This window comes from Notolepis coatsorum (genome assembly GCF_963971535.1).
Source record: "Notolepis coatsorum genome assembly, chromosome: 14".
NCBI classification, from domain to species: domain Eukaryota; kingdom Metazoa; phylum Chordata; class Actinopteri; order Aulopiformes; family Paralepididae; genus Notolepis; species Notolepis coatsorum.
The window spans coordinates 105,806,257-105,822,216 of NC_140178.1; the positions used below are offsets into that span (position 1 = coordinate 105,806,257).

General features: G+C 41.8%; 1 protein-coding gene across 3 annotated transcripts in view; it reads right to left on the bottom strand.

Annotated features, from left to right (window-relative positions):
• Positions 1-14,884, bottom strand: part of LOC311241025 (phosphoribosyl pyrophosphate synthase-associated protein 1) — a 41,313-nt gene extending 26,429 nt beyond the window's left edge. For all 3 annotated transcript variants that reach the window (XM_084329688.1, XM_084329689.1, XM_084329687.1), the window contains exons 1-4: positions 14,813-14,884; positions 14,469-14,599; positions 13,574-13,626; positions 2,319-2,385 (exon numbers count right to left, since the gene is read on the bottom strand). In XM_084329688.1, coding sequence (XP_084185814.1) covers positions 2,319-2,385; positions 13,574-13,626; positions 14,469-14,551 — 203 coding nt within the window. In that variant the 5' untranslated portion in view covers positions 14,552-14,599; positions 14,813-14,884. The remainder of the gene's footprint in view (positions 1-2,318; positions 2,386-13,573; positions 13,627-14,468; positions 14,600-14,812) is intronic.
• Between the last annotated feature and the right edge of the window lie 1,076 nt (positions 14,885-15,960).

Sequence of the window (15,960 nt, forward strand, 5' to 3'; positions counted from 1 at the left end):
GGATCTTTGATTAAACACCTGCTATCAGAAGAATAGACAGTCAGAGTGACGAGCTACAGAAGATGGCCACAAACGATAGTACAAGTGATGAAGAGGACGAAACGGAACATTTCATTGGCCCGGAATAAATAAAAGTTTTTACATCTAAAAAGTAGAAACTTTTTTACTTTTACTCAAGTGTGTTTTTAGCCAGATACTCTGACTTTTTCTCGAGTAAGATTTTGAGACGGTACCCATACTTTCACTTAAGTATCATTTCTGGGTACTTTTTACACCGCTGGTTTTATCTTCATGACTCAGTCCAGGATCCATGTTAAAGTCTTATTCTGTGTTTTATCTTCATGACTCAGTCCAGGATCCATGTTAAAGTCTTATTCTGTGTTTTATCTTCATGACTCAGTCCAGGATCCATGTTAAAGTCTTATTCTGTGTTTTATCTTCATGACTCAGTCCAGGATCCATGTTAAAGTCTTATTCTGTGTTTTATCTTCATGACTCAGTCCAGGATCCATGTTAAAGTCTTATTCTGTGTTTTATCTTCATGACTCAGTCCAGGATCCATGTTAAAGTCTTATTCTGTGTTTTATCTTCATGACTCAGTCCAGGATCCATGTTAAAGTCTTATTCTGTGTTTTATCTTCATGACTCAGTACAGGATCCATGTTAACACAATGGAGGCCAAACCCGAGATAAGTCGGGTTAACTCGCCGACGCTTGAGCGCCAAACCCGATAAAAGTCGGGTTTTCATCGTTATTTCTTTTATTCGATATTTCCATTAATATCCATCCAGGGAGCCTGCTGTTATCATTGGGAATGGGTCCCGAGATCGCAAAAGTCCAATAACGCCGCCTGGTGGGCGCCTGTATTGCACATCCTTTGAAACTCTCTGTATTCGGGTGTGCGTTGATGAAATAGGTCCGGGCGGACTTTTCCTAGTCGGGCATGACGAGCGCTTATAACGCATGGATTTATAAGAATCAAACACTCCCGATTCATGTTCTTTGGTGGATTATGTTATGGACACGATCGACATCTATACTTGGAATGGCGATCAGATAATTGTAATATTCGTTTTGCGGTACATCCTAGTCACGGTAAGGGCTATATCGTATCAATCTTGCGTTGATCCAATAATTCCTTAATTACGATCGGAGGGTATGTGTGTAATGTACTGTGTAACGTATTCCGTTGGTGACGATCAAAGCATAAGAAATTATGAAACATAATACCGATAATATAGAGTTGATTTCGAAATAGTAGCATATATAGGGGGGGAACGGCACGGTTTTTAGTGAAATTCGCGTATATTGCTGCATAGCGTTGTTTTCTGGGATTAGACAGGATTACTCTAAAACTATACTCATATTCACCACGGTATAAAACAGGAATGTATGGATGAAAGAAACATTTATTTTTCACAAATTGAACAATACATACTCAATGTCAAATGGGCAATATTATTATATCCATAGCTATAATATATAATATAGTTTTAGCCCTGCAAACACCGCCACGTATTCCTATACTTTAAAGCGCTGGCCTTTCAACAGTAACAGTAAACTTTCTTTTTGCCTGGATAGTCTGATTCACACCTACCCTGTTTTATGTTGTGTATTTTTCTATTTATTATTATTTATTTTAATCTTAATTGTTATATATATATTTATATTTGTCATATTTGCATTGCTTTATTTTTTACCATGTTTTACTGTGTTTTATTATACTGCCATTTATATGTACAGCACTTTGGTGAAACTAGTTGTTTTAAATGTGCTTTAGAAATACTTACTTACTTAATTACTGTAACGATGCCTTGTGTTTTCTTTTATTATTTTCTTTTTTTAGATTTTGATCTGAATGTTTCTTACATTGCATTGGTTGTTGTATTCATTTTCTTTATTTTTTATATTTACCTCCTTTCATGTAGCACTTTGAGATTGTCACAAATATAAAGTGTTACAAATTCTATTTATCATTATTATTATTACTGTGATATGCATTAGATTCTGCATGTAGGGTTTGGTGATAATTCAATGTTATTGTTCTGGATCTGATGGACAAAATGTTGTCATCCAAGTGAAATGATTAACAAAAATGTCTCTCAGAATAAGATCAACATTTGAGGGGGGGGTTCGGTTTGATGTCACACTGATTAACTGCGATTAACAGCATTAGGAATATTCTATCCTGTGATTTTGCATACGTGAACGGATATCATGACGTGCTATTATTGATATAGAAACAATTTCAAATGATTGTGGTGATTTGTCGCCGCCCTAGTGTTGTGTATTAGATGCTGCAGGCCTGCTTCACGCACCTTGGTATGGTCTGGATGATGAAGATAGTTTGGCCACGGACAGACTCTTTCACGTCCACTCTAGTCTCTGTCAGAGAGAGGAGAGAGAAACAGTTAAGCAGAAACTGCATATTGTATCATCAGGGTATCTGCCGGTTTCAACTAGGGCTGCAACGAGGAGTCGATGTCATCAATAGGGAGGTGTAGGGGTTACATCATTGGTGTTTCCCATGTGGTCCACCCTCCTTGAAATGGCAATGTATATCCAATGGACACATTTCTAAATCGTCTCGTTTAAAACAAATAAAGCATGAACATTTGCATGGTGTACCTTTCTGTGCATATTCATCCACAATCTATGAAAATAAACATGAAAATATTTGCAATTAATTGTAAAGAAAAATCGCCGAATTTTATTTCAACCAAAAACGCTTAAACAATAATGTTAGTGATAGAAGGGAGCTCATTTTGTGCAAAAATGGAAAGCTTTCCAATGTTCATCATGAGGCAGAATTGTAATAGCCGATAATCCATTTTCCCAATGATAAATCCCTATAACGGGTGGACCTCGCGGGCGGTCCAAAGTGACGTCAGACTACACCTCCCTATACCTACACGTCGGCAGTATTGCCCGACACTCAGGTCAACTTTTGTCCAGCTGCACATTAGGTCTCACCCTGGCTTTCGGCGGGAGCGGCACTACCCTCAGCCAAGCATCGTTCAGGTTTGAACATGAAACCAGCTTAAGAACACAGGACTGGAACGGGACTTGATCCCTCGCGGGCCAGAGGGTTAGAACTGGAACGGGACTTGACCCCTCGCAGGCCAGAGGGTTAGAACTAGGGATGCACCGATCCGATATTGGTATCGGTATCGGCCGCCGATATCAGTAAAATAGCTGGATCGGGTATCGGTAAAAATATATATATATATCGGATTTTTTTTTTCTTTTTTTAATACGAAATAAAATAAGAAATAACCATTCAGTACATTTATATCTATGTGTTAATTTGTTAGATTTAGTTTCACTAAGTTAGGAAAGTAATGTTTTAAGTCAAGCCTGATGTTGCCTTGCACAAAATAATGATCCCAGTCTCCACACAGTGACAGTTTATTAACACTTTCAGTGGCACGGACGACATAGCTCGTTTTATTAGCCCCCCCACGGAGTGCCGATGACGACAAATATCGTTTTATTGTTTTATTAGAGATCTGAAATCATATTTCATCAACCGAGTCTCCCGTTGGTACAGCAGCCCCTACAGGAGCTCAGAATGGAAAAAAGCGCCCCCTATCGTCTATCCCTGTGTAACTGCAGGTCAGTCGCTTAGATATGTAGAGGGGGAGCCAGCTGGTTCCTTGTGCTGGTAAGAAGTCTGATCAACATGGAATTCGCGGGACGGGAATCAGCCTGGAATATATATTTACAGCAGCCAATACTCAATCAATAAGCGTGATCGATATTTGGAATGGCGATCAGGAATTGGAATGATCTTTTTGGAGAACATCTGATCTGAGGTAAGGAATCTATTTTACCAGTCTTGGGATAATCAGAGTTGTATTCGCTGAGATCTCAGCGTTTGCCCTATGTGTGATGTGTCTCTGTGTGCGCGATCGCTGATGAGGAAATAAGATACTAGATTTTTCAGATCGCCTCTATAGCGTGCATACGTACACATATACTATCGATAATCTAGCGTTTATTTGAAAACGATTCATAAATAGGCCAAAAAATGACACGTTTTTGTGTATTCTAGAATATTCCAGTAAATGTCTTTTATCATGGAATCTTTATATTTTCCTTGAAAATGAGGGCTTTTCAAAATGCTATAAAACGACAATGAACCGATAAGAAAACAATCCGCTTCAACAATGTTGACTGGAAAACGAGTCATTGATAAGCGACGGGCAGATTAGACACATAGCCATAATTTAAAACATAGATTAGGCGTTTTTAATGCTAACAATGAAGTGGGTCGCGGCATTCAAGGAGGTTCCGGGGCACCGAGCTCCGGCACGGAAAGTGTTAATTGAATGGATGAAGTTTATTTTCTGTCTTTGTTTACAACAAATCAAAAACACACTTGTGATCCTTTACAATTCTTAAAAACAAAATATATTTTAATATAAAAAAAATTAAAATAATTCCGATATATTTTTCTTTTTTTACAGATACCCGAAAAAAAAACGTTTGATTAAAATATTTTTTTTTAAACTTTTTTGGAGAAAATAATTTGGACAATGGGTATCGGTATTGGCCGATACCCAAACCCAGGTATCGGTATCGGGACTGAAAAAGTCGGATCGGTGCATCCCTAGTTAGACTTGACCCCTCACGGCCAGAGGGTCACGGTCTCCGACCCGCTCCTAAACTGGATTTGTATTTAGACTCTCAAGCGCTTTAGCAATACATTTGTATCAACCATGACGGTCTGACCGCAGCATTGACCTCTTCAGTTCCACCACAACAGCCACATAAATGGTAAATGGATTGCATTTATAAAGCACTTCACAATGTACAGCTCACATTCACCCACTCACTCACCCACCCACTGACGGCAGAGGCGACCAAAATAAATAAAAGCCACATTCCACGCCTATAGTTCGGGAACATTTTGGGTTTAAGCTGAATGAGAGAGGAAGAGCCCATTATCCTGAACGAGCCGGTTTAATAATGGACTGCATTTATATAGAAGCTTTTATCCAAAGCGCTCGACAACTTACACCTCACATTCACACACAGACGACCAAACCGGGAACCTTCTGATTACCAGACGAGCGCTCTACCTCCTGAGCCACTGTCACCCCCATAATGTCGACTTTATTTTAGAAACAGTGCCATGGAAAACGTGGCCAATACAACTAACCTACAAGCTCATCTAAAACATAACCATCACATCCAGTGTTCCCAGCTGGAAACAGAAAGCGCAGTGGGAGATGGGAGAGGAGAAAGATCACGCAGTGATCCATGATTTACTGAAGCACAGGGTGTTTTGCGGCCAGATGATGATGTCATAATCGGTGTGGGAACACACGAGGGTGGGCTGGTGTTGACGCCGACTCACCTAGGAGGGCGATCAGCTTCTTGGGGGAGCAAGCTTGTCTCTTTGCTCCCTCACTTTTTGATCATATCATATGATATAAATATCCCCCCCAATATATAAATCTTATCGAACCATAACTACGTAATTTCAATCAAATTAATAATACGCAATGACACTTAATAGCACGTTTTTAAGTTTCCAAAGATTGTGTGACCCCCCACTTTAATGGTTTGATCCAGTGCCCACGGGCCACGGTTCGTCGGCATGACGTATACGACATGTTGGGGGAGGCGGCTTTTTCGAAAGCCCTTGAAAAATTCAGGCTGGATATTGGATAACATTGTGACTCGTGAGGATTATTCTTCTGCGTTTACATCAAAATGGAGCAAATCATCACGTAAGTCGAACACTGTGACTGTATACTAAATGCGCAAACAGATTGAAACTGAATATTTCTCGTATGGTGAGCCTCGGCGCTGCACCGAGTGAATCCAGAGATACAGGATGGTGCGCAGGCGCTGTGATCACCCAACGGCGGAAATAATGCCGCTTTGAGCAGTTTATAAAAAAATATTAAAAATATTTATTAGCAACGCCGAGCTTTCAAACCATCCCGTATCTCTGTGCGAACCCCTCGTGCAACTGTGAGCACCTTTGTAATGTCTCTGTGATACTTGTATAACGAACGGTTCGGCCAGAACCAGTCCTTCATGGTAAATCTAGGTTGGTTTCCCATTGAGGAGCAAGTGACTGTGGATTCACTCGGTGCAGCACAGTCACGAAAGGGGACCCTGATGTAAACAAGACAAACGTCTTTCTCTGGTCTGCATCCCCTTAACAATTGTGTGTATTGAGCCGTACTGTATTGTACCCATTCTGCAATCTGTTAAATAAAGTTTTCATTCATTCAGCCGCCGCGCTCACTGGGGCTATTGATAGCGTCAATTAGTTGTTGTTGTTGTTGGTGCTGCGGATGTGAACGGGGCTGGAGGGGCTTTGGGAGGATGGGAAAGTTATTATTATTATAATAGTAATTGGCTATCATACGTGCCTAGCTAGCGTTAGCTAAAAGAGCCCTCGCAGTGAAGTTATTATTATTATAGCTATCATACTGCAATATAAACTGAGTTTTATAGTGAAAAGAGCAGCTTTATTTTGGTCAAGATTGAAGGCTCTATATTGCAGGAAATTGCACATACAGGTGTTCATTAAATGTAAAAAAATCTGCCTTGCAAAAAAAAAGAAAAAAAAATGTAAAAAAAAAAAAAAAGAAAAAAAAAACTTGCACCCCCACTTTCAACTATAACTAGGCGGCCATGATGGTATGGTTTATTTCTTAATCCCCGAGGGGAAACATGATTTGCCACCAGAGCGAATACACATATACAAACATGAAAGACACAGTTACATGATATAATACACTACAGGATACACAACACAATAGGAGAGCCTCTTAACACAGTGCTATCGGTGTTCGTTAAAATGTTTTACCGCAGCAGGTACAAAGGACCTTCTCAATCGCTCAGTAGAGCATTGAGGCATCAGCAATCGGTTACTAAATGAGCTTCGCAGAGCATCGAAAACACTAAACAATGGGTGGCCTACAAAAGATAAAATGGTGTTCAGTTTAGTCCTGGTTCGCTTGACTATGGTGATCTCCAGGGAATCAGGAGGAAGGCCAATCACTGAGCCAGCCTTTTTGATGATTTTATTTATACGTTTTTATCCGAAACAGTGATGCTGCCCCCCCCCCCCCCCCAGCAGAGAACAGCATTGAACAGGACACTAGCCAGGATACCTTGGTAAAATACATAGACAAGTGACCTGCTGATGTCAAAAAAGTTTTCTCAGATGAAAGAGCCGAGACTGGGCTTTTTTTAAACACAGAATCTGTGTTCTGCTTCCAGTCCAGCTTACCGTCCAGGTGAACGCCAAGGTATTTATAGGACTGGACTATTTCAACCTCCTGCCCCCTAATGATGACAGGAGAGACATTCACCTTCTTCCTCCTGAAGTTGATGACCAACTCCTTGGTTTTTTCTATGTTTAATTCCAAGAAGTTGGCATCGCACCAGTGGACAAATGAGTCAATCTCCTTTTTATAGGCTTGGTCATCGCCAGACCGATCAGCGTTGTGTCGTCAGAGTTTTTTTGCATATGGCACATGGCCTCGCTGTGTCTGCAGTCCGCAGTATAGAGCACAAAGAGGAAGGGAGCCAAGACTGTTCCCTGGGGGGCTCCAGTTTTTGTCCAGATGACATCTGATACTATGTCATCCAGCCTGACGAACAGCCAGTCTTGAGACCTAGCGATAAGGATAACATCCAGCCTGACGAACAGCGAGTCTTGAGACCTAGCGATAAGGATAACATCCAGCCTGATGAACAGCCAGCCTTGAGACCTAGAGATAAGGATAACATCCAGCCTGACGAACATCCAGCCTGGAGACCTAGCGATAAGGATAACATCCAGCCTGACGAACAGCCAGCCTTGAGACCTAGCGATAAGGATAAGCGCTCAATGAGGAAACCCACTCCCACTGCCAAGAGAAAGTCTAACATGTCCAACTAACAGCAAAACATTAGTTTTAGTATTTTGTATGCATCTGAAATGCAGGTGGTATCGTCATAGGTGATGTCTGTCTATGTAAGATGTTTTCATGTAAATATCTGTATCTGTATGTGTATCTGTATTGTATTGTCCCAGTAACGGCAAAGAACATGATGGAAATAAGTCCTGGACTTTATCACGGTATCCTCGACACTGAATGCAAGCTACTAGGGGGTGGAACGGTACGCATTCGAATAGGGCTGGGCGATATAACGATAACGATAAATATCGCGATATATTTTAATAATCGATATCGAATATCGAAATAAAAAAAAACTCGAAAAATCGTTTTTTTTTTTTTTTACTTTTTTTTTTTTTTACCTGCAACAGGGCAGTTTTAAAACCAGAGACAGTGGACAGGCTTGTCTTTCTTGCCTGCAACTTAAAGTAATGGCTTTGCTTGTCCAAATGACAATACTGACCAAATTCAGATTTCTTTTTCTCTTGTCCATTTATTTTGTTTGCTTTCTAATTTAAAATACATTTTGAAACTGTCTGTACACAGTAGGCTATGTGTGCTAGCAGAACTAGACTCCAGTCACGAGTCACAGTGCACATGTGCGGTGGTTTGTCCACCAAAAAAGCACCAAAAGATCGAAAACTAGCAGAGCCAGAACTGTTCAACTCCTCTGGAGCCACAGCCAGCAGAGAAGCCGGTTTACTTTAGCTTTTAAACCAGCTGCAGCCTGAGAACTGGAGTGTGAGGGGATGTAACACTAAAGATGGCGGCAATGACAAAGAATTGCTGCAAAATAAACATACATCTGTTGTTAAAAAAAAAAAAAAAAAAAAAAAAAATGTTTTTTTTTTTATACTTATAACAATTCGATAATTATCGATATCGAGAAATAAAATAAAATTATCATATCGTTATCGCGATATGATTTTTTTCCATATCGCCCAGCTCTACATTCGAACCGTGTACCGAACGATACACACATGCCCCGAACCGCGGAGGTCGTACCGAACGGTACGCATTCGGGGCATGCGTGTATTGTTCGGTTATACAACGTTACGTTAGCTACGAGCTAACTAACTTTAGCCGCGAGCTAACTAATGTTTGCCCCAAGCTAACCGTGGAAACACTCACAGAGAAGTGACTCCACGACACCAGTTCGATTAGTGGGGAAGGGGGGTATATTGACGAGTTAATACTTTGACAAATGTTGCCTATATTTTTCAGTCAGTTCTGTCTTTGTGTGCCAAACATTATTAAAGGTAAACCTTTTTTTTTACCAAATAAATGAGAAGCATGTTTAAATGAGCAATGCCTCCCCTCTTGCTGTACCAAAATCTCTCCTAGCTCTAACCGTCACTGTCAAAATAATGTGCCTGATGTCAAATGGCCTCATTCTTTCAGTTTTTGCATGACTACGTCCTTGAGAATAACTGAAAAGTTGGATTATTTTTAGGCTATATATCTTATGTTGATGTATGGTATTTTTGGTGCGTTACATTTTTTTTTTAAATAAAAAACACTGTATACCGAACCGAACCGAAAACCGTAAACCTAAAATCGTGATACGAACCGAACCGTCGATTTTGTGAACCGTTCCACCCCTACAAGCTACCTATGACTAAAACTAAACGTGCCTATAAATATGTACTGCGGAATGACACACCACGACTGTGTTACAGTACGCTGCCCATAATGGCCCCCAAACAGCATTGCCAACTTCCAACAAACCCACTAACAGACTGTGATGCACGATTGGTTTATTTATAGAGAATACGTCCTCTAGGGCGGCTACGTGGCGTAGTGGGCAAGGCGCTCGCCACGAATGCGGAGACGCTGGGATCGCCTGTTCGATCCCAGCGCTCCACATTGCTTTCAGTTTAGCTGGTCGTCCGTACTAATACACATTGGCCGTATTAGGGGGTGGGAAACTGATGGGTGGGGATCGGGCGTTGTGGACAGCGACTCCTACAGGTCGGTTGGTGCGCCTGCGCAGTAGAATCAGGAAGTGTCGGGGGCAGCATGAGCCTCCCACGCGTTACTCCTCGCCACTGAGAGATCGAGCTGCGCAGGTGAAAAGATGCGACTGCTGTTACCTCAAGTACCGGAGGGGACTTGTGCTATGTATGACTTAGTCCACATTGCAGCCGGCTTGTGGGAGGCAAGAAACAGCGTTCGTGACAGGGGAGGGTTGAATTGGATGATACGAAAATTGGGATGGGAGAAAAATATAGAAAATGGGAGAAAAAGTGGATCAAAAAAAAAAAGAGAACTGTATTTACATTTAGTCATTTAGCTGACGCTTTTATCCAAAGCGACTTACAAGTTCTGTACGACAGAGATGACCTATCAGCTGAGTAACAATATTCATCAAAGTGTTGCGTGTTACAGTGTAGGTTAGTTTATTAGGGCAAGTGCATGACAGTAAGGTTAGTTAGGGTTAATTATTTTTTTTTTTTTTCAGTCGACGGCGAAAGATTGGACGGGATTCGGCTGTCCTAACTGGGGTGGGTAGTTCATTCCACCATTGTGGGGCAAGGACTGAGAATAGGCGGCTTCTCTTTGATGAGCCTCCCGGAGCTCGGATAGGAGTAAGTCTGAGGCGGCCAGAAGATGCAGAGCGTAGGGGTCTTGAGGGTGTATTCATTTCTGGACACTGCAACAGCGTCATGCAGACGCTACACGCAACGTTAACTTTAACGTTAACGAAACAAAAAGTTGTATCTCTAGTGCCGGAAAGGTTACTCCAATAATTCACCTGGAAACATGTGTGTGAGGGGCTAAAGTCACTCCATGTCAAGAGCTTGTAATAGTAATTTATTATATGTTACATCATGCATAGCTCCGTTATAAATAGATATTTCTCTGTACAAAGCTTTAACTAGTTTAACTAGTCAAGACACTAGGCGACAGTCTGACGGTGTTCTTAAAACAATGGCCAAGGCCCAGGACAGCTTGACTTAGATATGAGGCGTCCAAGAAAAATCACATCTTGTTATTTTCTTGTTAATCTTTACTCCAGTATTGTCAGATATTGTGCCCATCTTTCATAGGCGGCGTGTGAACCGGACATTAGGGTAGGCTATAACGCGCAGAGTGCAAATGTTTTCCTTTTTTGTCAATACACCCACTAGGCGAGCCCCACTCATTTAATATATAGTGCAAATAAGTGTTCAAATGAAGGCATCCAATAATAGATTAACCATTGTCTTACATTAATGCAGCAAAATGCGACGTTTCGTCTTGGAATCAATGATCTTTTCTGCTTTAACTTTGTCTGTGAGATCACTTTCAATGTGAAGCAGACTGGCGCATTGTTGTTCTTAGTCAGTTTTGGATGTGATGTGCCTCATTGCTGAGAAAGACCGTTCACAACTTGAATCACAAGTTGCAGTGCTGACAGCAATGAAGGGAAAGTTTTTCCTAATTTAGATCTCATCATGCTTTGAAAACAATGTACATACAGTAGCTCTAAAAAGTTTCCACGATTTGATGAACTCGGACTCTCATCATGTCCTCTTGACTTAGAGCAAGCCCTTGTTTGCCAAGATAAAGCAACATACAGCCTCAGGTGATCCGTGTAGCTATGCCCAGGGGCAGCCCGGTGCAGCTTCTAAATTACTTTGTTTATATGCCTTGGAAAAAGACCGTATATCCATTTTGCTTTTTGAAATTTGACTCAAAATAGTGTGCTGGTGTTCGCTACAAAGCGATCGGCGGGCGGAGATTCGAAACGCAGATGTTTGCTTTACTCAGCCTGCGGGATCAGGATGATCATGTGAATGATGTGATTGGCTACATTATTTAACCTGAGCCTATGCGTGATTGGTTACTGCCTGTACCTGGAATGTTAAACACCGCCACCTAGCCGACTGACACCTTCGTCAATGACACCTCGGCCAGCGGGCTGCAGCACAAGACACACACAATAGCCAGCGCACATATAATATATACATTTCAAAATTCCCAGCATAATATTTTGGGTAGGCAAAGCCCAGCCTGGCCTTACATACCCGTCGCCTATGCCATCTTTGTTTTACTTTTCTCATCTTTGTTCATCTGTCTTTTTTTTTTTGATCCACTTTTTCTCCCATTTTTCTATATTTTTCTCCCATCCCAATTTCGTATCATCCAATTCAACCCTCCCCTGTCACGAACGCTGTTTCTTGCCTCCCACAAGCCGGCTGCAGTGAGGACTAAGTCATACATAGCACAAGTCCCCTCCGGTACTTGAGGTAACAGCAGTCGCATCTTTTCACCTGCGCAGCTCGACCTCTCAGTGTCGAGGAGTAACGCGTGGGAGGCTCACGCTGCCCCCGACACTTCCTGATTCTACTGCGCAGGCGCACCAACCGACTTGTAGGAGTCGCTTGTTCACAACGTTCGATCCCCACCCTTCAGTTTTTCCCTCCCCGTAATACGGCCAATGTGTATTACTGCGGACGACCAGCCAAACTGAAAAACAATGTGGAGAGCTGGATTCGAACACGCGAATCCTAGCGTCTCCACACTGGTGGCGAGTGCCTTAGACCACTACACCACCTAGCCGCCCTTTGTTCATCTGTCTTTACCTTTTTTGTCATATCTGTTATTAATTTGTCATCTTACATTTACATTTAGTCATTTAGCTGACGCTTTTATCCAAAGCGACTTACAAGTTCTGTACGAGAAGTCATCAGGAAGGGCACAAATCTATCAGCTGAGTAACAATGTTCATCAAAGTGTTGAGTGATACAGTGTAGGTTAGTTTATTAGGACAAGTGCATGACAATAAGGTTAGTTAGGGTTACATATTTAATTTTTTTTCCAGATAATTGTTGAAGAAGTGTGTCTTTAGTCGATGGCGAAATCGGCGTCATGTCAAACTATGTATTTATTGTAAGTCTGACCAGAGCTCTCCCTCCCTTCTCTGATCAGACGCTTGTGTACACTTGTCTCCGATTGTAAACTGAGGATTTTTTCTGTGATCACAGAAATAAACCTATATGTTAATTTTTTTTTACAACTCGACTCATCATCTGAACTTCTACAGCTCAGTCTCTGCTCATTTAAAATATTCCACGACAAGCTCTAAACCTTTTTTCCAGCCCTTGATTTCTTGACCGGGTTTGAGATCTTTTGTCAGAGTTGATTATGATGTATGCCGACTGCATGGGCAACATATAACCATCAACCAGGCCATATCACCTTGACTACAGCTGTAGACTATTCTTCGCCTACAGCCGTCACAATGTGAAATCACAGTGGATCCACAACTACATCAAATGTACAGTTAGTCATTCCAGTCACTTCAGGACAAAACCCGTTTCTTCTCCCTCGTAGATTGACCTGGAAATTATCCAATAAATTTTCCATACTGTTGTACATTTCCCAGAGCTGCTTAGAAGCCCTGTAGCTAAGACTTTAAGACGTTGCATATTCTTAAGAATTAAAAGTTCCTCGCACAAGGGTGTACTTGTATTATTATGCTATATTTTATTATCATCATAATCATTGGCATAAAAAGGTCTTAAAATGACAATAATATCGTTTATTGCAATTATTTCTGGGACAATATATCGTCCCAACAACAGTAGCTATGGTGGCAGGCCTATTGGCTCTTAATCTCATATAGACTCTAATGACATCAAGACATTTCCAGTGAGAGTTTCTGGGTTCATCCTTACCTCTGTTCGATTCCTGAAAGACCACAGACTTTCCCAACTCAACTCCCAGCCGCCTGTGGGAAGAAGAAGTAACAAACAGACTCAGTTGCTACCTCAATGAAAAGGTGGTGATTTCACTAGAAAACCACTGACGACCTGCTTATGGTTCAATGATTCGGTCAGCTGCAGCCATGCTAGTACATTTGGTCACACAATGAGCCACTGATCCCTGTGGTCATGGAATGTCAGTATTTTGGCTCCTGGCATTCGACTTCAATGTCACTTGATAAGGGTCACACAACAAGGGCCTGATAAAGTCTCTCTCTCTCTCTCTCACACACACACACACACACAGACACACACACACACAATACCGCTACTAGGAACTCTCATCTAAACTATATTCAACTGAAGTTGATCCACTGATCTCGTAAAAAAAAATTACGTTAGCCAGATTGGTGAACACCACCACCAGCGTTGCTGGTTTAGTAGGAATGTGGCAGCAATGCACCTGACCTATTGATTGATTGATTGATTGAATATTGTATTAAGAGATTGCAGAAGGGGTACAATACAGTACGGCTCAATACACACAATTGTTAAGGGGATGCAGACCAGAGAAAGACTTTCGTCTTGTTTACATCAGGGTCCCCCATTTTCAATTCATCATAACATATATATGACATACATATAGACAGTACTGCTACACATTTATGACATACCAGATATACAAATATACAGTTAGTCACGTTACTAAATGTCTACTGTACTTCCCCCACTAATAATAACAACACTGGTGGCGAGCAACACATGACATGCAGCTCGTTTAACTAACATTCACCAGCTAGCTTAGCAGAGTTTGGTTACATCATGCAAAATTATAGCAACAACAATGACAACAACAACAACAACATACTCCGTTATCTTCTTGGCTAATTCTGTGCAGGCTATGGAGGAGTTCGCAGAGAAGACACGGTAGCCACTTTTAGCGACGTTCATGCTGGCTGTCTTCTTGGTGGTGGTCGAGCCTCGGGGGGGAAGAAGAGCCTGATGACAGACAGCAACAAGCAAACCGTTAACAACTGACTGACAACACTGTTCGCTAACGTTGACCCCCGCGGCGGCTAACACACACGTAGCAAGTTCTTCATACGAAGGCTCAATTGTAACATTAGCAGCTGCAAAATATGAAACAGTATTACAATTATATTTTTAAATGCTGTGAGCCGCAATAAAAATGTCCGTCTTTATATACAAAACCTTTGTGCCAGTGAGTCTGCGACAGTCAGGCAGCTTTACAGCCACAGTGTGTGTGTGTGGCTACGGTACGGAGGCCCCGCGGTTTCAATTCGTTTCACGAGGGTGAGTGTGGATCTTTTTTTAATCAACATTGCAATGACTCTAAATGTCCACTAGATGTCCGCATTGTACCCTTTGTGTCACGACCAGAGCCGTTATCTTCAACGGCTCTGGTCAGCGTGATTACGAAACCAAGCCGCATTTCTCGGGGATTGATTGATTGAAAACTTTATTAACAGATTGCAGAATGGGTACAGACTACAGTACAGTACAGCTCAATACATACAATTGTTAAGGGGATGCAGACCAGAGAAAGACTTTCGTCTTGTTTACATCAGGGTCCCCCATTTTCAATTCATCATAACATATATGACATACATGACATACAGATAGACAGTACTGCTACATCTATACATTTATGACATACCAGCTTTGCAAATACAGTACTGTTTGTGATACAAAAAGAGTCCAGAAAAAAAGAGTATATACATTTGACGTAGAAACTGTACATAGGATTGGGTAGGTGGGGGGGGGGGGTGGGGGGGACTGTACATTGGAGGTGGTTGGGTGGGGGGGGGTGGGGGGGGGGGTTGGGTAGGAGTGGGGGGGGAGGTTGGGTAGGAGGGGTGGGTGGGGGACACTGTACAACTGTACAAACAAAACTGTACATTGGAATATTGACAAGACCATACTTGGTAATTTACTGTACATTGGAGGGGGTTGTGTTAGGACATTTACGGGGGCCAGTTTCGAATTGCAGTCTCCCGTAGGTGTTGTTTGAGAGTGTTTTTGAAAGTGGGTAGTGATTCACATTTCTTTACAGCTTTGATTGGCCGACGCCTGTTTCTACACTGGTTAAGCTTAGGCATGTAGTGCCGAGAGATGGGAGTCGGAGACGGTGGCTCGAGGCAGAGCGAATAGTCTTTATTGAGTACACCTACACGATACAGTACGTTACTAAAAAGCTAGAATGACTGCAGGAATGTTAGAGGTTCTAGAAGGTCCTACTATGACATCACCAACGTACCAGCATGTATGACATCATCACGAACGGTCCAGAATGATCGGGCAGACCTAAGGTTCTAGAATGTTCTGCCATGACATCATCA